Genomic DNA, 22,977 nt, shown 5'->3' with positions numbered 1-22,977 from the left:
TAACCACCGTCAAGAGAGCACATAATCTTGTTACCTGTCTGGTCCAGTCCTTGCTCTACCCCACCCCTCCACCCCACCTCCATGTTATCTTCCTTATGCTCCTCCCTTAATTTCAAATGCATTAAAGCTGAAAAACTGTCATTGGAATTTTGCTTCCTGTCGTATGTCCTCAGTTTGACACGACCACTGGCCTGCAGTGACCGCGGAATGCTGCGGATGGCTCATTGAAACACAAGAAAAACATACACAGAAACAACCAGGTCCTGTGGGGAAATAGGGACGAAACAGCCACTCTTTCCAGTGGGGAGCACCTCAGCCACCCTCCCTAGGGGAGAGCGTCCCATTCTCCCGCCCAAGCAGGCTTTTTATTGGGTTTGTTTAACCAGGAATTCAGGTAAAGCTCATCAATCATTGCCAGGAAGTAAGGATCAAACAATAGATAATAAGGAAGTCGGAGGGCCTATTTTGAGTCAGGGTCAAAGAGCTGTAAAAAACTTTAAGGAACAAACTTACGTCTTCCTTGGACCCTTATCATTCAATTGAGAGCATTCTAAACAAAGCAGGTTTCATAGGATTTTACATATTCTTTCTTAGGCCTGATCACTCAGGGAACCTGCCCTTTCCAGCACAAGGCTGCACCTCCCTGTCATTGTTTCAGGCTTAGGTGGAGCAAGGGAAGTAAGGCAGCCAAGAGATTAGAAGATTTTCTCACAGACAATGAGCACTCAGGCTTTGTCAAAGCTGAGGGGTGAGGGTCCATCGCCCCCTTTTGCTGTAGCCCCCAAAGTCCTTCCTTGGGGGCCTCCCACGTGATTGTGCCTGTCTTAGGTCGTCCCCCCCTTGGGGAATCTTACCCATCATTGGCTAACAAACCAAGCATTGGGGCCAGGTAGGGTGAAGTAAAAGGAGCAGAAGTGGCGCTCCTGACAGGGAGATAAGCTTTTGTCTCCTTGGTGGCTTATGGTCCGAAGGTCGCTCCCTCAGCCTTAGCCTTGGCGGGAATTACAGCTTCTGATACCAGGCAGGGCAGTTCCCAACAACAGTTGGCTCAAATTTATTCTTATAAAAATCTCTACAGGTTGGATGTTTCTTCTACCAACAGCTTTGTGTCTGTGTGTGTAACAGAGAGGGAGGGAGAGAGAGAGAGTGCTTTGCTGTCTCAGTAGCTTCCCTGCAGGCTTCCTGAAGGCAGGGGCAGGTTTTGTTGTCTTTGGAGCCCCCGTATTATTGGACATGGGTCAATATGAAATGGGAAAGCTGGTGTCCTTGCTGCCTGTCACCACCGGCCCCGATAAGCAGAGACAGGGATTAGAATCTTTATGGGCACTTCATTCAGATGGCAGGTGATCTGAGAAGATGGGATTTTTACCCAAACAGACCGTCTTAAATTCCATTTTAAACCAACCCTGTTAGTAAGGAGAAGAAAAGTGTAGGTAAGGGGCTTGGAATTCAGGGGAAAAGTTAATCAGATAAAAAGCTGCAGCATTCTTTCCTCTGTGCCCTCCCTGAGTGGTGGTCTTTATCCGTGTCCTGGGCAGTGGGCTCAGTCTCACCCTGGAGCACAGTGGCTCAGAGACCATCTTGATGGCTTGTGGTCCCCTGGAGTCAGAGTGGGACACACTTTCAGCTCCTGAGATAATAGCTTTTTACATATATTGAATACTAAGCTTATTAGGTATTACCTGAAACTAAAACTTTTCCAACATTTGACCCCTTACCACTTTCACAGAGGTGTTCAAATCACATAAATTGATGCACTTTCATTTATTAATCATTAATATTCCATGCCGACACCTAAGTGATAGTTTTGTTTTCCTTTGAATAATTATTAATGTATTGAGAGTATGATGATATTTTTTTCTTACTATGGACATGTTGTGTACTCTCCCTTTTCCATTCACAGATGCTTCCAAGAGCTGATGCTGTTGGATTCTCTGCAGAGCCATTCAATCTTAATTTTTCAGCAGAGGCCAGAGAGCTGGGTGGATAAAAGAACAGCTCCTAGAATCAAATGTCCTGGTTTGGCTATGAGCTCTGCCTCTTGCTAGAAGGGTAAGTCTGAGCAAGTTACTTACTTACCTTTTCCACACCTTATTTTCTTTATCTGCAAAATGGGGACCATAATAACGTGCTCCTTATTGTGGTGGGGATTAAATGAATTACACCTTGTGACATGCTTAGGTCAGCATTCGGTGCATGAGAAAGCCCTCAGTACTTGCTAGCTGTTATTTCTGGGCGACTAGAAATTTCTAGATGTGAAGTATGAGATTCTCATACTTCCTTGCATCCTACTTTCACCACTAAGGAACACAGAGCAGATGGTGAACCTAGAGTGTCTGGTCTCCACTTCAGGAGACCTGGCTTCAGCCTAAACTCTGTCCCTTAGTTCCTGTGTCATTTACGCTCAACCTCTTCAGGGTGCTGTATAGATCAGGCGGTAGACATCTGTGAAAGTTCTTTGTAAACAGCATGTTTGCTTTACCCAAAGTGAGAAGAGTGATTGAGGACAGGAAACAAATTTAATTGGTCCTGTTTTGAAGATCTTACTCTTAGAAAATTCCCTTTGAGAAAAGAGTAACTCTCTGTCTCGTTTTGACAGGATTGCCCTGAGTATTTTGTGTACCCTTTATTTTTCTTTTCTTTTCTTTTCTTTTTTTTTTTTTAACTACTAGTGCTGTGGGAAGTCTTCCCAAGCCCAGGATACATTTCCTTTTCTCCTTTGTAAATCTGGTTGGTCACTAAACAAACAAACACAGTCATTCACATATTTTTGGTTTAAAATCTGTAGCTGTGCTTTCACAAAGGAGCTCTGTAGGGTATGGTAATGCAATTAGAAGGGTAAGTGGCTGGCAAGTGGGAATACCCAAACCAGGCAACGCCTCCTACACCTCCTATGGGGTTCCCTCCAGAAATGTGTCAGAGGCAGGTTAGGAGCAAGCCTGAGCCCAGACTGGTGTGGCTCACTGGATTGAATGCCAGCCTGCAAACCACGGGGTTCCCTGTTTGATTCCCTGTCCCATGCCAGTGGGGGGCACATGAGAAGCAACCACACATTGATGTTTCTTTCTCCCTCTTTCTCCCTCCCTCCCCTTCTCTCAAGAAATAAATAAATAAAATTTCTTAAAAAAAAAAAAAAAACAAAGCAAGGCCTCTGGCTTGAGTTACCTGGCTTTGAGTCTCAGCTCTACTGTTTATTTTCTGGTCCACCTTGCAAATTATTAAGATGCACATGCCTCTGATACCACATCTGTAAAATGGGAACAACTATAATACCTGCCTTATAGGGTTACTTGGGGATTAAATGAATTGATATGTATAAAGTGTTTGTATACAGCATAGTGAGTGCTAAGTTAAATATTTATTCTTATGATAGGCACAGAGTCAATGCCAGCAAAGGCATGTCTTCTGGATTCAATAAGGCTTTCCAAATGCCAGCGCACCTCCAGGAAGCTGTGCTGGGAGAGACGGAAGACTGATTTTGTCTAGACTGTAGGATTAGAAGTAATTCAGGCCTAACGGGCTTCTCTTCCTCACTCCCCTTTTCTGTAGGGCCACAGCCAAGGCCAGGAGAGGTGGATCCAGAACACACCAATTCTATAGAAAAGATAGAGTCCCGGCACTGGTCAGGTCTGTCACCTTGGCCTTTCCCAAATACAATTGTTTGTCCCCTGACTTGTTTTGCTCAGCTGATAGAGAAGGAGGAGGGGAAGGAGGAGGGGGAAAGGAAGGAGGAAAGAGAGTAGTTAGAGAGACTGGGCTTAGCCCTGGAGTGGGATCCAACCATCAGTCCCCTCTGTTCTCTTCCACCTTTTAGAAGGAAATGTGGTAGCCAGAGAGAGATGGCTGGACCTTCAGCCAGGTTTATCTTTTCCCATCTCAATTTGAATTATCCTATCTCATGAGTCGCATAAGATAGGACAATTCATGCAACTCATGAGAATCCAAGGAATGAAAAGTCGGTGAGAATCAAGTGCACTGGGCCTTCCCCCTAGAAATAGCAAGCCTCTTGCTCCTTCTTACCTCTCTAACCTCCTAAAAGAAAATGCATTCCAAGAGCCCAAAGAAAGGGACCTGAACTGCACAACACCAGAGGGGAAAGCCAGTTACATTGCAGTCCAGATTAGTAGTAGTAGTACTTCTTCTTTTTTAAGATTTTATGTATTTATTTTTAGAGAGGGATAAAGGAGAGAGAAAAGGGGGGAAAGAAACATAGATGTGAGAGAGAAACTTCAGTCAGCTACTTCTCACACGCCCCCAACCAGGGACCCCACCCACAACCCAGGCATGTGCCCTGACTGGGGATTGAACTGGCGACCTTCAGGTTTGCAGGCTAGCACTCAATCCGCTGAGCCACACCAGCCAGGGTAGCACTTCTTAAGCTTTTCTGTATCTCAAATGACCTGGTGATCTTGTTATAATACAAGGGTAGACCTGGGATTCTGCATCTCTAACAAGTTCCCAGGTGATGCTGTCACTGCTGGTTGAGGACCACACTTGGAGTAATGAGTCTTCTACATGAATGGTGATCTAGAGTTGGGTAATGCACAGGAGCTCCGGCCAAGTTACCACCCTCCAGATAATGAGACCCATTTGTGTGTATCTGAACTTGGTCGACCTGCTTTGGGCTGACAGAATGACAAGAAATGTCCTAGTCTTTGATTCTGACCCCAGGCTTTGAAAGAGTAAAGAGGGGACAAGGAGGACAAAGGAGTTTATCCTGGCCAATCAGTTCTGTGAGTGATTTTTCTAGTCCGTTCACAAGCTAGTGGTCTGAAATAAGCCTAACTTCAATATTGCAGCTTGATGACATTTTGTGAACTCTTGGCTTATGCCTTAAATTGGGGGATGTAGAATGAAGTCATTCATTATCTTCAGGGTGACAGATGATAATTCCAATGGCATTTAAAGTAACCTCTTCCTTATGACTACCCAAATCTTATTAGTCCTTCAATTTAGCTGTCATTAGTTACACAACTTGTACATACCAGTGCTTTACATACATAATTTTATTTAACGTTTTCCAAACAATATTTCATGATAGAGATCATTATCTGCATTTTACAGATCGAAGGAATTGAGGTTCAGAGAGGTTAAATAATTTCCCAAGGTTACCCTACCCTGCTATGAAAACGAAGAGGCAAGCTAGGAACCCAGATGAATCTAACTACTCTCTTTCTACTACCTCTATACTGTCCCATAGAGAAAAAAATAGTTATTTAAAAAGTAAGATGAATTGTCTGTTATTTAAAACAAATTCAAATCTTACATGTTTGATATCAACCGACATCTTTGATGTAAATTTACGACAAAGCTAGTGAAGCATAAGTTTCAAGGAATCCTTACTTCTAAAAGTTCCAACGGCCTCTCATTTTGTATTCCTTGTTCTTAAAAGGGGATCCCCAAATTTAAAAACTCCAGGTTCCACAAAATCTGGATCTGCTTCTGTTGCTATCACTTACCCAAATCCTCTTCGACAACACTCTCAGCAGGTACTAGTAGTTCAGCCAGAGCCTGAGTACCTCCAGTTAGGAGGAGCTCCTCCCCGCACCCCACAGGGCTTTTGTTGCGTTTCAGGTAGTTCTAATCCTTCAGAAGTCCTTTTCATACTGTGCCAAAACCTACCTCCTGACAACATCCACTTATTGACCTAGCTGAGCTCTCTGAAACTAGGTAAACTAACCCTAATCCTTCTCCATCTCATAGGTCTGAGAGTATCTGAAAGTTGTTTTAGTTAAGTATCATTTCCTGAGTCATCCTCAATGCTTATAACCATTCCTGGTCCACCTTCCTGAGGGTTGTTGACATTCTTCTTCAAGAGCATTCCAGGTTTGCCTTGACTGATGGAGAATAAAGCAACCCCCTTGCTAAACTTATTTACTGAAGATTTCACATTTCTTATTGTGGAAATTTCTCACTGCCGAAGTTTCTCACTGCTTTTATAGTTGACTCACTGTGGCAGCTTGCCCAATTATTGGTTGTGCCCATATTGGTTTCCTAGCCCAGACATCATAGTCCTAGGAGATGCTTTCTGGGTTTTTCGTGATGTTCACATCACATGATCTGTCAGGAGCTGGCTTTGGCAGGGCTTGGCCAGAAAACTTCCTAACACATCTCAGATGCCCCACTACCACAGGAAGATGCATTCTTGCTGCTGTTCTTGCGTATAATACCAGCACCGCGGCTGTGCCCCTTGGTGGCTGTTACTCCTCTGTGATCGCACTCTCAGTCCGGCTTTTCTCAAGCCACTCCTCATGTTTGGAAAAAAACTTTATAGGAAGAGCTCACTGAACAGGCTGATTATTATTTTTTTCTTTTTTGTCACCTTTGCCATTTACGTATTCTTTCTACATGAATTCCTCTCAACCTTTTGCCTTCTGGATTTTTTTTTCTCTGTCCCCTCTCTCTTGTCCAGAAGCTCATCATCCTCTCTGGGGAGGTAGGGGTCCAGAAGCACCCCAAGCTCACGCATGAATCTTCTACAGAGCAAGTCACACTTGGGCCGTAAACCCCTTCGGAGAGAAGCCAAATAGGGCACATTCCCTGCAAGTTTCTGCCTTTCGGCTCTCCTGGCCCTTCCCCCCCACCCCCCACCCCCGCTTTTCTCCCATGTTCCTTTATATGGACCAAAGATTCCCTCACGTCTCCCTGATGCCTTTTCCTTTTGTTGGACAAACTCCTCGCTTAGTCTTTTAGGTGCCAGAGTTAGTTAACTTCAGACTTCTGATTATTTTGGAGGTAAGTGGAGACTTTTTTTCTCCATTAAATTTTCATTAAATTGCTTTCTGTAAGCTTTATAGCAAATGGCTTAAAAAATTAAATACATATAGCTGCTGAGACCCAAAAAGGCCACTGATGGCCTCAGAAGCTATTATTTACTCATGGAAAGCGCCTTCCACTTGCTTAAATTGTTCACTATATTTTAGAACTACGAGAGTAGTAAAATTGAAGACTTCATGTTCACCAAATATAATAAAAACAATGTGAACCAGAAAGGAAAGAAATCCAAATTAATTTTTAAGTGCCCACTCTGGAGATTGCCTCACATAATCTTGCTGATAACCTATGTGGTAGGAATTATGAAGACAATTTTTACATATTGATAAGGAAGCTCAGAGCAGTTAAGCGACCTGGCTGGGGGCTAAGATGGAAGCACTTGCTGCCCAGCTTCCAAAACAGCCAAGGCTCATTCAACTTGACCTCACTCAGCTATTAACGAAGCTGCACGGACTTTATCATTATTGATGTTCTTAATAAATCTGCATTTTTTTAATTTATTTTTTTAAATTTATTTATTTTTAGGGAGGGAACGGGGGAGAGAGAGAGAGAGAGAGAGAGAGAGAGAAACATCAATGTGCGGTTGCTGGGGGTTATGGCCTGCAACCCAGGAATGTACCCTAGCTGGGAATCGAACCTGGGACACTTTGGTTCCCAGTCCACGTTCAATCCACTGAGCTACGCCAGCCAGAATAAATCTGCATTTTCATAGCCCCACAACAATCTGGGTGGGACTTAACAAACCAGAAAACAATCCTGAAGATTTTAAAACAAATGCTGGTTTTCACATTCCTCCCCTCTTCTTTCTACCATATATACCTCTAAACTTTGAATTCACTCTCAGATGAACTGGCTATTTGTTCCCCTGAGCCTTCATTGGCTCATACACTTAGACGAAGGATTTGGTGTCTCATTAAACAAAGTAGCCTCAGAAAATAATTGTTTCTGATGCTATTAGAAAAAACGGAGACTAAAATCTAACCACTAAAATCTTTGACACTCACAGAAATTCTTAGATATCTAGTTTTGAGTTGATTCCTTTAGTTATGGGTGTTAGTGTGAATTTTTTAAGCATCCAAGGGAGGCATTTGGACAGTTTAGAACAATACATTTATAGATTTTGGGGTTTTAAATTAACTTTCAATTTATTAAAATCACATTTCCCCCCGAAGCCTTCAAGTCCAACCTGCAAATCTTGCAAAAGTCTAGAAGTATGGGACTAAAATAAGAAAATCACAGAGCCCTGGAGAGGTAGCTCCGTTGGTTAAGAGTGTCGTCCCGATATGCCAAGGTTGAGGTTCCATTACCGGCCAGGGCAAAAATGCATCAAGCAATGAATGTGTGAATGAGTGGAACAAGAAATTGATGTTCCTCTTTCTTTTTCCCTTCCTCTCCCTAAAAAGCATAAGCAAAAATTAAAAAAAAGAAAATTATTTTTATCTGATCTTCGATTAATGCTATATTAATCTCAAAATAAACACATTTTTTTCTAAATAACCTCACATGGAAATTAATTTAAATTCATTCTACATTTCAAACCACATTCTTAAATTTAATATAATTAATTCTTCCAAGCATGTTAAGGGCCTGCCATAGCAAATTCACAGCCCTAACACGCAAGTAGCATTTACAAGACTGTTATCACTCTTTGGAGCTAAGAAGGGCTTTGCTTTCTCCGAAAAACTGGCACATTTCTCCTTTCTGATAAGGAGAGCTCTACAACCAATCATGTTTCTTTATTTGTTCTGGTAACTAGGAAGCTTAGAGTCTAAATTAAAGCTCAGATAAAACATATCTATTGACACTCTCGATGGTTATCTTTGTTTTCTCTTTTTTTATTGGCCTTGATTTTTTCCTTTCAACTTATTATTTATTATTATTTAAGTATTTTTTAACATATGACTCAGGTCCTTGTGAAAAGAAAAATGTTATCCATGAAAAGAAGTAAAAGACGAAGGGATTAAGAAGTACTAATTGGTAGTTACAAAATAGCCTTGGGGATGTAAAGTACAGCACAAAAAATAGTCAATAATAGTGAGTGTAATCACCAAGTATGGTGCCAGGGGATCACTTTGTAAATTATATAAATGTCTAACCACTATGCTGTACACCTGAAACTAATATAAAATAATATTGAATGTCAACTGTAATTTAAAAATTTAAAAAAACATAAAAAAGAAGGAAGTAACCTGAATATTATTATTAGTAGCTGCCTTCAGAATAGTTGAGAGAATCCATAACCATCATGAAAATCAATTCCTGCAGCTGCTGAAGAGAACAATGGCTTATAATATTTGGGCATCCCCTTGGGTGGACACACCTCTACACCCACCCCCGGTGAATCTGACAGTCTATGTCTCAAGCCAAACCATTCCAAGTGTCTTGCAAATTTGATAAAGAACAATTCCATTTTGCTGTGACAGGGGAACTTTATTTTTATAGATCATATACTGAAACTTTAAAATTCATTGACTCCATAAATATGAGTTGAATGCCTATGATGGTCCAGGCACTCTCCTGGGCATTGGGGATTATGCGCGTGAGGGACGGGGAGGGGTGAGTGAGGGAGCAGTCGACTGCAGGTGGAGAGATAATAATCCATTCCTACTTCAGTGGAGGAAAGAGTTCTACCTATATAATACAGAAGGTATCTTATCTCTGTATATAAACATATTTTAATGAACTATGAAAGGCATTCATTGAGCTCGGTATTATCATTTCTGAAATAGGGCTTTGAAGTATATTATACAGAACATATGGCAAAACACCAAAGACAATAGATTGGGGAAAATATATCAGCAATACATATGACAAGCAAAAGCTTAATATTATCCTACACATTCAACTCCTAGAAATGGACACAAGAAAGACAAACCTATAAGAAATTAAAGAGGCACGGGCAGAAATGGGCAATTTACTGCAGTTAAAAGCACGCATACATATCCACTAAGCAAATGCAAAGAGGCCCAGCCCCTGTAGCAGTCAGGTAAATACACACTTCACTTAGATTTGCAATAATTTGCATGGCCAAAAATAGTCCGTGCTGGCGAAATATAGGGAAATATGCATTCTCTCATGCCAGGTGAATATGTGAAATAAAATAACTTTGTGTACAGTAGCTGTACTGTATTAAAATTTAAATATGCATACACTTTTTGACAGCAATCCTATTGTTGGAGATCTTTCTACCAAGATAAAAATACAAATATAAAAGAATGTCTTTGCAAGTACAAGTACAAAGAAGTTTATTGCAGATTATTTATGGTAGAGTGAAAACAGTAAACACTTTGAGTAGCCATCAATAGGGGTATTTTAATTCAATAAAATATATTCATACCATGGAGTAGAAGATTCTATGAAAATAGTGATTTTGATTCATGTATTTTTTTGTCCTGGGGGTACTGCCATTGTATATTAAGGTTAAAAAAAGCAGGTTTGCATATATATGTCTATATGTTCACATGCATGTGTGCAACTTTACATTAGAAATCACACACATGCATTATATGTATAATTTGTGTAAGCCAGATAAAAAAGGATTTGCCAATCATTTATCACTGATGAATTCAGTGTTAGGAATAAAGGTGTGTGGAAAGAGACAGAATATATATTTATATACCTCTGTATTTGGCTTGCTGAAACAAATGTATCTCAGTGATAGTAATAATAAAAATGACAGGTAACATTTAATGAGAGTTTACCATGTGCCAGAGGCTATCCTAAGAGGTTTTAGTCTCTTTGGTTCTTGACACAGCCCCAGGAGATGGTAACATTGTCATCCTCGCCATTTTACAGAGGAAGGTATGAGACTCAGGGTTCAAGGCACTTGCCCAAGGTTGCACTTCTAGTAACAAACCAACCAATATTTACATGCCAGTACTTTGTTCCAGTGCTTATTCTGTTTAAACAAAAATTCAATGCAGATTTCATCTTTAATAAAAAAAATATTCTAAACCAAGCATATGAAATTGGCATGCTTTGGAATGTTACAATTGCACACCAGGAAATTTTGCTCTATATTTTTATGATGTTTAATCACTAACTTTATGTACAGTCTTAAGAAAATTAATTTATGTCTCAACTTATGATACGAAATGTTGAATAGGTATTTATACCATGCCCTGTTAGCTGCCAATAACTATTAATTATGTTCAAATATGAATTGACAATAAATGTAAATGGGTTAAAATCATAACCTTAAAAACTGCAAATTAAATCTTGTGAAGTTGCACATGAACAATCCATGAAAGAGCTAAGTGTGTACGCCATCAACTCTTGCAGTCTGAGGGTCAATCTTTACCCATTATTTCATTGTGTCAGTTAGAAATTTTCTTCGTAACTTTTTTTTCTTAAGACATGAGGGTGGTTTTTTGTTTTTTTTTAATATTTTATTTATTTATTTTTTAGAGAGGGAAGGGAGGGAGAGAGAGAGAGAGAGAGAGAAACGTCAATGTGCAGTTGCTGGGGGTTATGGCCTGCAACCCAGGAATGTACCCTGGCTGGGAATCGAACCTGAGACACTTTGGTTCCCAGCCTGCACTCAATCCACTGAGCTACGCCAGCCAGGATGAGGGTGTTTTTTAAAAAATCCTCACCAGAGGAAAAGAGAATAAGTTTATTGATCTTAGAGAGAGAGGAAGGGAGAGAAAGAGAAACATTGAAGTGAGAGAGAATTTTTTTTTAAACATTTTCCTTCCCTCCTTCCCTCCTTCTTTCCTTCCTTCCTTCCTTCCTTCCTTCCGGAGTGAGGAAGAAAGAGAGGGAGAGAAACAACAATGTGTGAGAGATGCATCCATTGTGGTTGTCTCTTACATACCCCCAACTGGGTACCTGGCCCACAACCCAGGTATGTGCCCTGACAGAGAATCAAACCAGAGACCTTTCCGTTTACAGGAGGGCACTCAATCCACTGAGCCACTCCAGCCAGGGTGCCTATTTGTAACTCTTAAAAGGCCTACATATGTATGGTTGCCTCTATTTCCACATAAATGATCTATATTTGGGTCCCAGTTATATTACAATTAAGTTTTGAAAACTCTCTCTGCTTCCTGAAAACACTTATTGTCGTTATCTACGGAATTTATTTTGTAATGCAATTTTGAGCACTGCTAGGGTTTTATTATTATAGAAACTATACACTGTACACTGAGCCTGCACTGCATTCCTAGTTGTCTACACTCTTAGTTAATGCACTTTGGAGCAGAGGAGGATGTTAAACTTTGACCTTTCTCTGGTTTGTGGTCTTTCTGAATCTTTTGCTTTCTGCTTCTCAAAGACAAAATGAAGTAGTTTAACAATGATTTCAACCAATAGCTTTATGATGGAGACTTCAAATTGGTACCTTTCATATTCAAAATTTAAGCCACCTGTCATATCTTGGCCTCAGTTTCTTCTCCTGTGATTTTAAGTATTCTCTGGAGCTGCTTCTATTATATTCATCCATACACATACTTATTAAAGTCTTACTAAATGTGTCCTCAGCATTGTGGGGGATTGAAGGCCTTGGTCTTTGCCCTCAAAGGCTTGCACTGGGAGCAGGAGTGGTGGTTCCAGTATGATCATGTAACCCAATTGAATGAATGGTCAACTGAAACGTGCCAGGCCCCAGAGTAGCAACCACGAGATATTTAATACCTGATAGACACCCGTGAAAAATTCCAACAGAATGTTTCCAAATGTAGACTGAAAGTTGATTTATGTGTGCAGAGCTATCAATGCAGAAGAAACCTACCTAGATCCTAGACTTGTTCTGTTGTATAATTCGAAATATGAACTTTCTACTTCACAAATGTGGGAGGAGATTTATGAAACGCCATAGGACACTGTTTTGTTTTGTTTTTTTCAAGCTCTGGGTTACTACTAGAATGTTCTTTTAAAAGGTGGGAAGGAGGGGAGAGTAGGGAGACTACTGATTTTTTCTTGAAGATTTGTTTCTGTCAACACAGTTGATTTTCAGCCAATGCGTATTGATATGGCTCTAAAAGCTGTTACCCCTGAGTGAATAACTAGCGTCTGAGTGCCCCGTTCCAACCCCTTCCCCATGGCCAACACTGTTTTCCCACTCCCTGCAGTTCTCCGCCCGTCAACTCCTAGGGAAATGCATGGCAGGGGCCTCTAGGATACTGTTAGAACAGGGGTCCCCAACCTCCAGGCTGCAGACTGGTACTGGTTCAGGCCTGTTAGGAGCTGGGCCTTGCAGCAGGAGGTGAACTTGAATGTAATGTGCTTGAATCATCCAAGAACCACCCCCTCTCTGTCTGTGGAAAATTTTTCTTCCGTGAGATCAGTCCCCGGGGCCAAAAAGGTTGGGAAATGCTGCTGAGAGCTTTGAGACAGGGTTTGATCTTAGTGTTCAGTGCTCAATGTCATTCAATATTTTGAATAGAAATGCTCACTTCTGCGTATGTGTACACATTGGGTCATGTTATAAAATATATTTCTCCTTATGAATCATGAAATATTGGAAGCTACTGTTCTATGGGAAATATAAATGTAGGAAGAAATCTCTTTCAATGAACTGTTTCCTTTGTCAAGAAACCATCCTCATTGGCCTGAGTCGGAGATTTTTGTTGACTTTATATTTACACTTACTCCTATAGTTGTGATACTGGCTTTCCCCTTACCATTGATATCAACTTCTTAAATTAATTATGTCTGAAATAAAAGTAAATTGGCTTAAAGAATAACATTACATCAATCATGATATATGTGGTACATAAATTAGGAAGGTGGTATAAGAATGATTATAATTTTGGAGCTCTCAGCTAGCTAAACCTTCTACTATATAGATAAATCATTGGTGCCTGAGAAGTGATTAATTTTAAGTAACTAGTCACCTGCCCCAGGTGTCATAGCTCAACCAGGGATCAGAAGCTTTGGCCCACCGTAAAAAGCAGGGCGTGTTAACTATTGAAGGGTAGCAGAATATGCCACTTTGGCACACTGATTATTTGCAGCTGTAGGCATTTGGCAACCAGCAAATACAGGCTTTCTCTCAACTCTTTTTCCCTATCTGCCTAAAGACAGATCCTCCAAAAGGAACTCAGTTGTCATAAATCCCCTCTCCTCAAGTTCAGTCAACCAGGGAAGACAGATTCTTATCACAGGATAGGAGACCAGGAGTCTATACTACCACAGCTATCCAGACAGCTTTGTCACAAGCTATCATAAGTCCCATCTATTTTGCTACAGGCCCATTTATCCTTCCTAAAAATTATTTACATCCCCTCTCCACTTTTCCTATTAAGATGATAACTCAACTTGAATTCTAAGCCCCCATGGGGTGTTATTTATTTTTCCCTGGTTATCTCACAGGTATACGTGAGGAATATATGGTAATAAAATTGTAGGGTTTTTGTTTTATTTCTCGCTACTCTTTTACTACAGAGGTCCCAGCTAAAAAGAGTAGAGAAAAAAATATTTTTCTTCCCTTACACTATGTTTCACGAATACCAGCATTACGTGTTAAATATACGGCGCAGAATATTTAGGACACTTTGTAAATCCATGCTGAATGGACAGGCCTTCTTTTTAGACGTGTGGTTCAGAGCTCTGTGACATTGCCCCTCTGAAACAGCTTTTGTAAGGTAAGAAAACTACAGGGAGCCCTGTCTGGGTGACTCAGTTGGTTGAACATTGTCCTGTGCACCAAAAGTTTGCAGGTTCAATTCCCAGTGAGGGCACATGCCAAGCTTGCAAGTTTAATCCCTGATGGGGGCACCTATGGGAGGCAACTGATAGATGTTTCAGTCTGTCTCCCTTCCTCTCTCTCTCCCTAAAATCAATAAACATATCCTTGGAAGAGGGAAGGAGGAAGGGAGGGAGGAAGAGAGGAAGGGAGGAAGGGAGGGAGGGAGGGAGAGATAGAGAGAGGGAGGAAGGAAAGGAAGGAAACTATGAGGAATGTACTAATTCATAAGACGCTGCAAAATATCTCCCTTCCTTCACCATAGTGAATGGGGGTGGGGGGAAAGGCCTGAGGATAGATTGTAGTACTTTTGAGCTTCCTGTATTGCACATGGTGGGGGGGAAGCAGGGTTTTAAGGATCTTAGGCTTATTTTTTAAGAAGGCATAGACAATACTATGCACTTCTTTATTGGAACTGCTCTGTGGTGCTGCACTGCTGGCTTTGTCATCAGCAGATGTTGCAATTAGTTTAACAAGCAAAGGAAATGCCAGTCAAGCCCAGCACCTGGGACCTCCTCACCCTTGCAACATGTCAGGCCTCAGGCAGGAGACAAAACCGCTCAAGACTGAGTGTGCAGCCCAGGTGAAGAGGAAGTGGGTGGCAGTGAGCCTGGGTGTGTAAGGGCACCTGGCCCCCAAGGCCAGTGTTTATATTAGCCATTCACTTCCACCTCTGGTACACTTAACCAGGCGCTTATTACATCCTATGGCATTATCCTGACTTCAGGACTTTGGAGGAAAGCTGGGGTCAAGAGACTGCTCAAGTGCATTAGACAACAAAATGCTTTGTGCAACTAGATGTAAATTCCGCCTGCCCAGAAGCTTAGGCTGAACAGTGACCGCTGCTGTGCCAGATGGAGTTGGGCTATTTTTCACCTCCCGAATCTTGTGAGGCAGGTAAGAGGTTCACCCCAACCACATGGGCTATTCGGCAAAACACGATGCAACCTTAGAAAGAGGGTCATTGCGCTGCTCCAGCAACCAATCAGAGACAATAAATAAAATGGAAGATCCTTCTCTGTGGGAAAGCAGGCCTCGGATTTAAAGCGGAGGGCCTCTAGGAAAGAGGTGAGCAAAGAAAGGAAAGGCGAAGGCGCTTCTCCAAGAAGCCGGGTTCATTCAAACCCGGAGGACAGCAAACCCCGCCTCCCCATGCTGCCGCCCGCTCAATCGCCGAGCGCTCCGGGTGTGAGCTGGCCCCGCGGGGAGCGGCTTGGAGCCGAGGAGGCGGTGGCAGGGGTGGTTCGGGCAGGCCGGCGTGGCGGATAGGCCCAGGCAAATAACACCCATTCCCCCTCCTCCTCGCTCAGTTCAACTCCCACTCGGCCCCGGCCACGCCCTGCCGCCACCGCCCCCTCGGGCAGCTTTGCGCTTGGCAGCGCGGCCTCGGTCGGGGGCGGGAGGGAAGGCGGTGCCAAGGAGGGGCCGCCGCTGCCGCCAGAAACTACAAGGACCGACAGGCTTTGCGGCATAGCCCCGCCCCCTCTCTCCCACCACTCAGCGCGCGTCACTAGGGGGCTCAACCAATGGAGACCAAGCCAGGTAAAAAGGGCGCCCGGGTCCGGATGCGCCTCAGGAAAGGCATGCTCCCTGCGTAGGGGCAGCGACCAGTTCACTCGGCGCGCTAAGCCGTTGGTGGCCCGTGCGTGTCCTCATCCGTCCCTCTCGCTTCCCTTAAGCGATAGCCCTACTTTTTTCTTTGGTGGCAATTCCGAGGGATGCTGGAGCAGGATTTTGAGGGGAGGGCGCTGGGGAATGAGTAGGGGGCGGGATATCCTGAGACAACAAGTTTGGCTGTAAGGAAGGCCTACCGACGGCGCGCCTGGGTTAGAACGCCGAGAGAAAGACAACCAGAGCAGCGAAGAGAGGAAAAGAAAAGCTGCAGAAAGAATAACCCCGAGAAAGGGGGTGGAGAGGAGGCGGCCCCAGCGCCCCGGCCCCCGGCAGGTCGGCGGCCAATCCGCTGGGGGAAGGGGTGGAGAGTCGGCGGCTCCGGCGGAGAGAGGCCGAGGGGGGTGGGGAGTAGGCCAGGCTCGCACCGCCCTGGCCCCGCCCCCGGCCCGCGCCGCCGCCCGCGCCGCGCGCCGCCGCTGTCAATCAAGGGCGAGTCAGCCGGGCTCGGGCGGAGAGAGGAGCTGCTACGCCACAGCCCAGCGGCGGCCATTCGCGGAAAAAGAGGCAGAGCCTGTGCCAGCTACAGCCTCCTCCGAGCCACCGCGGGCGGGCGGGACCGGCCTCTCCTCCCGCCTCGCCCCCACCCCCACCCACCTCTATCCCAGTGTCTCCGTCTGAGGGTTTGTCCTGTTAATGCGGGATGAGCGGTACGTATTCTCCACCCCCCTCGGTCTCCTTCACCGCCTCCCTCCCTCCCTCCCTCCCCAGACCCTGCTCGGTTCTCCCCCCTCCCCCGGGGCCGCTGAGATGCTTTAAGGGGAGGAGGAGAGGGCGGGAGGGAATCAGAGGGAGGGAAGGAGGGCTGCGTTTTGTTTTAATGTCTGAGAGAGAACAACCTCCTTTTGGGTGTTGCTCTGGAGCCGATGGGTCGGGTTTCAAACCACGTTTTGTGATATCCCCCTCCTCCCTTCCCTCCTTCTCCCCCACCCCCTGCCGGTGTGCGTGGATCGCGGGTTCATGGAGATTAATGTTCGCGGGGAGGGAGGGAAGGGGAGAGGGGGAAGACGAATAATAATAATCCTAATAACCTGTTGTCGTGTGTGCGTGTGGGGGGGTTTGTTGCAGATCAGAAGAAGGAGGAGGAGGAGGAGGCGGCGGCAGCGGCGATGGCTACAGAAGGGGGGAAAACCTCTGAGCCAGAGAATAACAATAAAAAACCCAAAACCTCAGGCTCCCAGGTAAAAGAAAATGTAAAAAAAAAAAATTCCTCACGAAACGTAAGGGGAAAGAGGGAGTTAAGCCCTTTAAATGCCCAGAAGTGAAGAACAGAATAAAAATGTTAATCCACTCAAAGCATCTTTCTGACAGTGAGGAAGTTAAATTGTAAATTTATAAAGATTTCACATGTTTGAGGGTAACGTTGGTTAAAATTACACCAGGAACTCAGACTATTAGGAAACTGTATTTTTCCCAAGGGCATTTGGAGTTTAGGAAAATAACACTTTAAGAAGTTTGTTAGAAATTTCCTTTTATTTAAACTTTGTATTACAGGATCAGCTTCCTTATTCTGTATCTTACTGTTTTTGTTAATACTCCTTTTTGATTTCTGCCACCTCCTAAGTTCTGAAATGTAGAGCTGTCAAAATAAATAAGCCCCTCCCAACTACTGGCCTCCACTAAATCCGCCCACTTTTTTCCCCCCCCTCTCCTTTACCATCCCGTTTTTGGGTAGGACTCTCAGCCCTCTCCTCTGGCTTTACTGGCAGCTACTTGCAGCAAAATAGGGACTCCTGGTGAAAATCAAGCAACTGGACAACAACAAATTATTATAGATCCAAGCCAAGGATTGGTGCAGCTTCAAAATCAACCACAACAGCTAGAACTGGTAACAACACAACTTGCTGGAAACGCTTGGCAACTTGTTGCCTCCACTCCTGCTTCAAAGGAAAATAACGTTTCTCAACCACCTTCTAGTTCATCTAGTTCTTCCAGCAGTAATAACGGGAGTACGTCTCCTACAAAAAGTAAATCAGGTAATTCTTCCACCCCTGGTCAATTTCAAGTCATACAAGTACAAAATCCAAGTGGTAGTGTACAGTATCAAGTGATTCCACAACTTCAGACAGTGGAAGGCCAGCAAATTCAAATCAGTCCAACCAGTAGTTCATCTCTACAGGATTTGCAGGGTCAAATTCAGCTCATTTCTGCAGGTAATAATCAAGCTATCCTCACGGCTGCTAACAGGACAGCTTCTGGGAACATTCTTGCTCAAAACCTGGCAAATCAGACAGTTCCGGTCCAAATTAGACCTGGTGTTTCAATACCACTGCAATTACAGACCCTTCCTGGTACTCAGGCTCAAGTTGTAACAACACTACCAATTAACATTGGAGGAGTGACTTTAGCTTTGCCAGTGATAAACAACGTGGCTACAGGAGGAGGGACAGGACAGGTTGGCCAACCTGCTACTACTACTGATAGTGGGACTTCAAATGGGAGTCAGTTAGTTTCCACAACCACCACCACCACTGCTTCTGCCAGTACTATGCCGGAATCTCCCTCCTCTTCCACCACCTGCACAACCACTTCTTCAACATCTCTGACCAGCAGTGACACGCTAGTGAGCTCAGCAGATACAGGACAGTATGCAAGCACATCAGCCAGTAATTCAGAACGCACTATTGAAGAGTCGCAAACACCTGCTGCTACTGAATCTGAAGCCCAAAGCTCCAGTCAGCTTCAGACGAATGGAATACAGAATACACAGGATCAATCAAATTCTCTTCAGCAGGTGCAAATTGTGGGCCAGCCTATCTTACAACAGATCCAGATCCAACAGCCTCAGCAACAGATTATTCAGGCTATTCCACCACAGTCATTTCAGCTCCAGTCAGGGCAGACAATTCAGACCATCCAGCAGCAGCCTTTGCAGAATGTTCAACTTCAAGCAGTAAATCCGACTCAGGTGCTTATCAGGGCTCCAACTTTAACACCTTCAGGGCAAATCAGTTGGCAAACTGTACAGGTTCAAAATATTCAGAGTCTTTCCAATTTGCAAGTTCAGAATGCTGGGTTATCCCAGCAATTAACCATCACCCCAGTGTCTTCAAGTGGTGGCACAACTCTTGCTCAGATTGCTCCGGTGGCTGTTGCTGGTGCCCCAATAACTTTGAATACTGCCCAGCTTGCATCAGTGCCTAACCTTCAGACAGTGAGTGTTGCCAACCTGGGTGCTGCAGGCGTTCAAGTACAAGGAGTTCCTGTTACAATCACTAGTGTTGCAGGTAAGCTACTACAATCTTTTCTCTTTAAGGACCTTTTGTACGGTTTTTAATAGTGATTAGTTATTGCTTTTCTTCGCCAGTTCTTAGATTTGACGTAGACCTCGGAAATAAATAGATAACCATAAGGAATCTAAAATATGCAAGAATGCTACATTAGCATTATCATTAGAATGATAACTCGGTAATCATCAGTTGACCTGTTGGCATTTGTACATTTTAGTGTTGGATTTTATGTGTTAAATTTGTTGGACAGTTTTACAAAATTCTTCCATGGAACAAAACTTCGTAATTAGAATCGTAATAGTCTTCTGTAATGTAGAGATCATATTTGAATATACTTGAACTCTTCTGAAAGAACCCTAGTCAAAATGTTTATATGTCCCTTAAGGGAAAGTAGGTCTAAATCTGAATTAGTATACAGTTGTGAGCTGGTTGAAGTTTTAATTCTACTTTGTAGTAAGTTTTACTTTTTCTTAAATTGGTAGTTATTTCTCATGACTCAGCATCTTGTTGCCCATGCTTTTGCTTTTTATTGTACAGCTTTGTTTTAAACTAGGTATTGATGAAGTTGATATAACTTTGCCTTGGAAGTTGTTTGATGAACTTTTTTCTACTTTTTTGTTAAAACCAGGATTTGCTCAGGCTTTTGAGTTAATAGTCCTTCACTTATAAAATTATTTTTAAGTAAACCTTATGGTAGTTATGTTATTTATAGGTGTTTTTAGTGCAGAATTGGTGGAAAGAAATGAAAAATGAAGACAGTAAAATGTCACTAATTAGAATTAATTGCAGTAATGTCATTATAAAACCAGTTATAAAGCAGTTGTTATGCATATAAATAATATTTTGAAGTATGGAAAACTAGTTATAAGTATTTTAATCTTTCTGGATCAGTCTTATTTTACTACCTTTTGTTTTCTAACAATTAAACACTTTTCATTCATTCTGATTTGGTGAAAACCTAGTTGTCATTTTAGTGCCTTTGATACTTTCAGACTTCTTTAGTTAAATATTTGTGTTTGATAATCTGAAATGAATAAGCATATCACTTCTCAATGACCTTTCTTGAAACAAAGTTCAGAAAAGTTATACTAGGGTTCTTTTTTACAGTTAATAAAAGTGGAAATTGCTGAGTAGACATCTCTGATTCAGGAGAACAGAGATCACGTTTTATTTAGATACCATTACCTCTAAATCAAAGCTATCCAGAATTTTCTGTGATGATGGAAATGTTCTATATCGGTTTTAATCAGTATGTTAGCTACTAGCTATGTGTGGCTGTTGAGCACTTAAAATGTGGCTAGTGCAACTGATGAACTGAATTTTAAATTTTATTTACTTTTAAATAGCCACATGTGGCTAGTGGCTCCTGCGTTGACAGCACAGTGACGTAGTCAAGTAGTGTTTTTTTGAGTGTGGTATTTTTTCCCCCTAAAATTGTTACAGCACATTATATATAAGTGCTTCTTGGGGTTATAGTCCTTAGCTTGCTTTGTTCCTGCACCTTTTCTAAATATTGACAATAACTTAAGTATTTCAAAAAATGTCTGTTTTTGCTGGGTTGAGTAATTTGCATTGTCAAAGCAAAAATTATTTCACTCATATTTTGGCTTCTCTGTTAAGCATTAGTGAATTATTGAAATAATTGAGTAATTTATCATTGAGTTTAGATATAGTCAGTTTTGTTCTCTAATTAATATCAATTACGACCCAGAGTTTTTTTCCCTCGCCCATTGTTAGGGTAAGTCAATGTTAAATGAGAGTATGATTTTCTGACCGCCTATCTGAGATTCACTTGAATGATGCCTCATTAAAAATGGAGGATCTATGTTCTGGAACTATGATTTTGGAGGGGAGATGTGGTCAAGGGATTTGCCTTTCAAACAGATTTTCCAGGTGATTCTAAATCTCACTGAAATTTGAGAATCAAGGGGCTAGTCATCAGCAGTGCACCAGAAGGCAAAATGTGGAAGTAGGTGGGTCTCAAGAGAGTTCCTATGTGTCTTGGAGAATGGATTTCACTGGCAAATAGAGCTTATTATAGTTTATATTCCACAGACTTCTATTGACTGGCTTCGTACTGAGCACTTCAATAGTTGTATTTAGTCCCCCATTTTGGGGAATATTTTTTTTTAAGAGTGTACATGGTGTGGGGGTCACTTAAATGTATGACAAAATTAGAACTTCACAGTTTTGTTTTGTTTTTTCCTGAAACCAAGATCTTAAATTGTGTCAGTGTTGAAGAGCCTTTGTTCTAATAGATATGCTCAATCATTTTAAGATGATAACCATGTTACAAACTCCAGAAATGTACTCTGATTGCTATAAATCATTACAGTTAATCTGCCCAATTGTTTGCAGATTTATTTACTTCCTAGAGTAGTAAGGCTTGACCAGTGGTTGCTGAATTAAGGTATAGAAGTTGATGGAAAAGATAGCAATTTGGAATTGGGAGTAATGCCTTGGAGTAGTTTTAATGGAACTAATGAAATAGCTCTGATTTCAGTAATTTCTTTTGGCTTTTGAGTTTTAAAGACATTAGGAGTGGGACGCAAGTTATTGACTGTCTCTAGAAGGGAGAGAATGAGCAACAAGTGCCTATATATTCCTCTTATAAATGAGCACTGGAAGTTCAGATCTTTTACTTTGTGTCCTCATTCACTTTTTAGTACTTTTTGATTATTTCATGTCTCTCCGTGCCCACACCCCCCAGAAAGTGGTATTATTTAGTTTGGTTTAACTTTTGGGAAAAAATTTGCTGTGAACATTCATGACACCTATTACTAGGGTTTGAAAAAATTAGTAGTAGTCAGCTTTGACAGAATGTAATGGCTAGCTCAAGAACAAAGGACTACAAGTTTTCTATCATTCATCCTCGCATTACTCTTCAGGAGGTAGGGAAAGGGTCTGGATGATAAGGGCACAAAAATAAATAAAATTGTACAAGGTAAATTGAAGGAAACCAGTTCTTAAAGATAGGGAGCTTCATACTTGATTTTATGAAATGAAACTATTAGTGACAATCTACGGGGATCCTCTTTCCTTGGTAATGTATTCAGCATAATGTGTTTCTGTGGTTTGGTCTCAGCTTGAAATCCTGAGTTCCAGGCTGAGCATCTAGCATTTAATTAGTTAGACTTCTAGTAGGAACTAAGTACATGTACCCTCTGCATACTATTGTTTGTTTCCTTGTTGGGATTCTGAGTTTGACTTTGACTAAAGGAAAAACAGAAATCCTATTTTAAGAACAAAGCTGTCAACCAGTTGCACTGTTGGTTTAAGAACATCCTTTGTTTTAACTAAGTGAGCAAAGTGGAAGATATTTTGCTCAAAAAGAACTACCTGTTTTCACTGTGTACTGCTAGCCAAAGAGCCCTGGATAAAGTGAACTTCAGGAGTTATAGCTCCTTAAAGAATTCAGAATATGCAGGGACCATTGGTATTTAAATCTGTAATTAACTTGCACTGGCTAGCAGTTTAATTTATTTTTGGCCCTAATCATCACAGATAGTAACAGATTATGCTTTTGTTTGATGGATGGATATTTCTTTACCAATTTTAAAAAGACTATTAACACTTTGTGCTAATTCTCACAGAAAGGAAGTTCAGGGTCCAGCA

At 42.1% G+C, this 22,977-nt stretch overlaps 1 protein-coding gene across 2 annotated transcripts in view; it reads left to right on the top strand.

The window, feature by feature from the left end:
• Positions 1-16,235: 16,235 nt before the first annotated feature.
• Positions 16,236-22,977, top strand: part of SP4 (Sp4 transcription factor) — a 63,798-nt gene continuing 57,056 nt past the window's right edge. For both annotated transcript variants that reach the window (XR_006784423.1, XM_045828114.1), the window contains exons 1-3: positions 16,236-16,782; positions 17,201-17,313; positions 17,808-19,359. Coding sequence is in view for 1 of the 2 variants with exons in the window: in XM_045828114.1 (XP_045684070.1) it covers positions 16,776-16,782; positions 17,201-17,313; positions 17,808-19,359 (1,672 nt within the window). In the remaining variant the exon portion in view is untranslated. The remainder of the gene's footprint in view (positions 16,783-17,200; positions 17,314-17,807; positions 19,360-22,977) is intronic.

The sequence above is a fragment of the Phyllostomus hastatus genome, unplaced genomic scaffold, assembly GCF_019186645.2.
Source record: "Phyllostomus hastatus isolate PE091 unplaced genomic scaffold, TTU_PhHast_1.1 phas_scaffold_78, whole genome shotgun sequence".
Lineage (NCBI taxonomy): Eukaryota > Metazoa > Chordata > Mammalia > Chiroptera > Phyllostomidae > Phyllostomus > Phyllostomus hastatus.
This window is presented reverse-complemented; position numbering and strand designations above follow the sequence as displayed.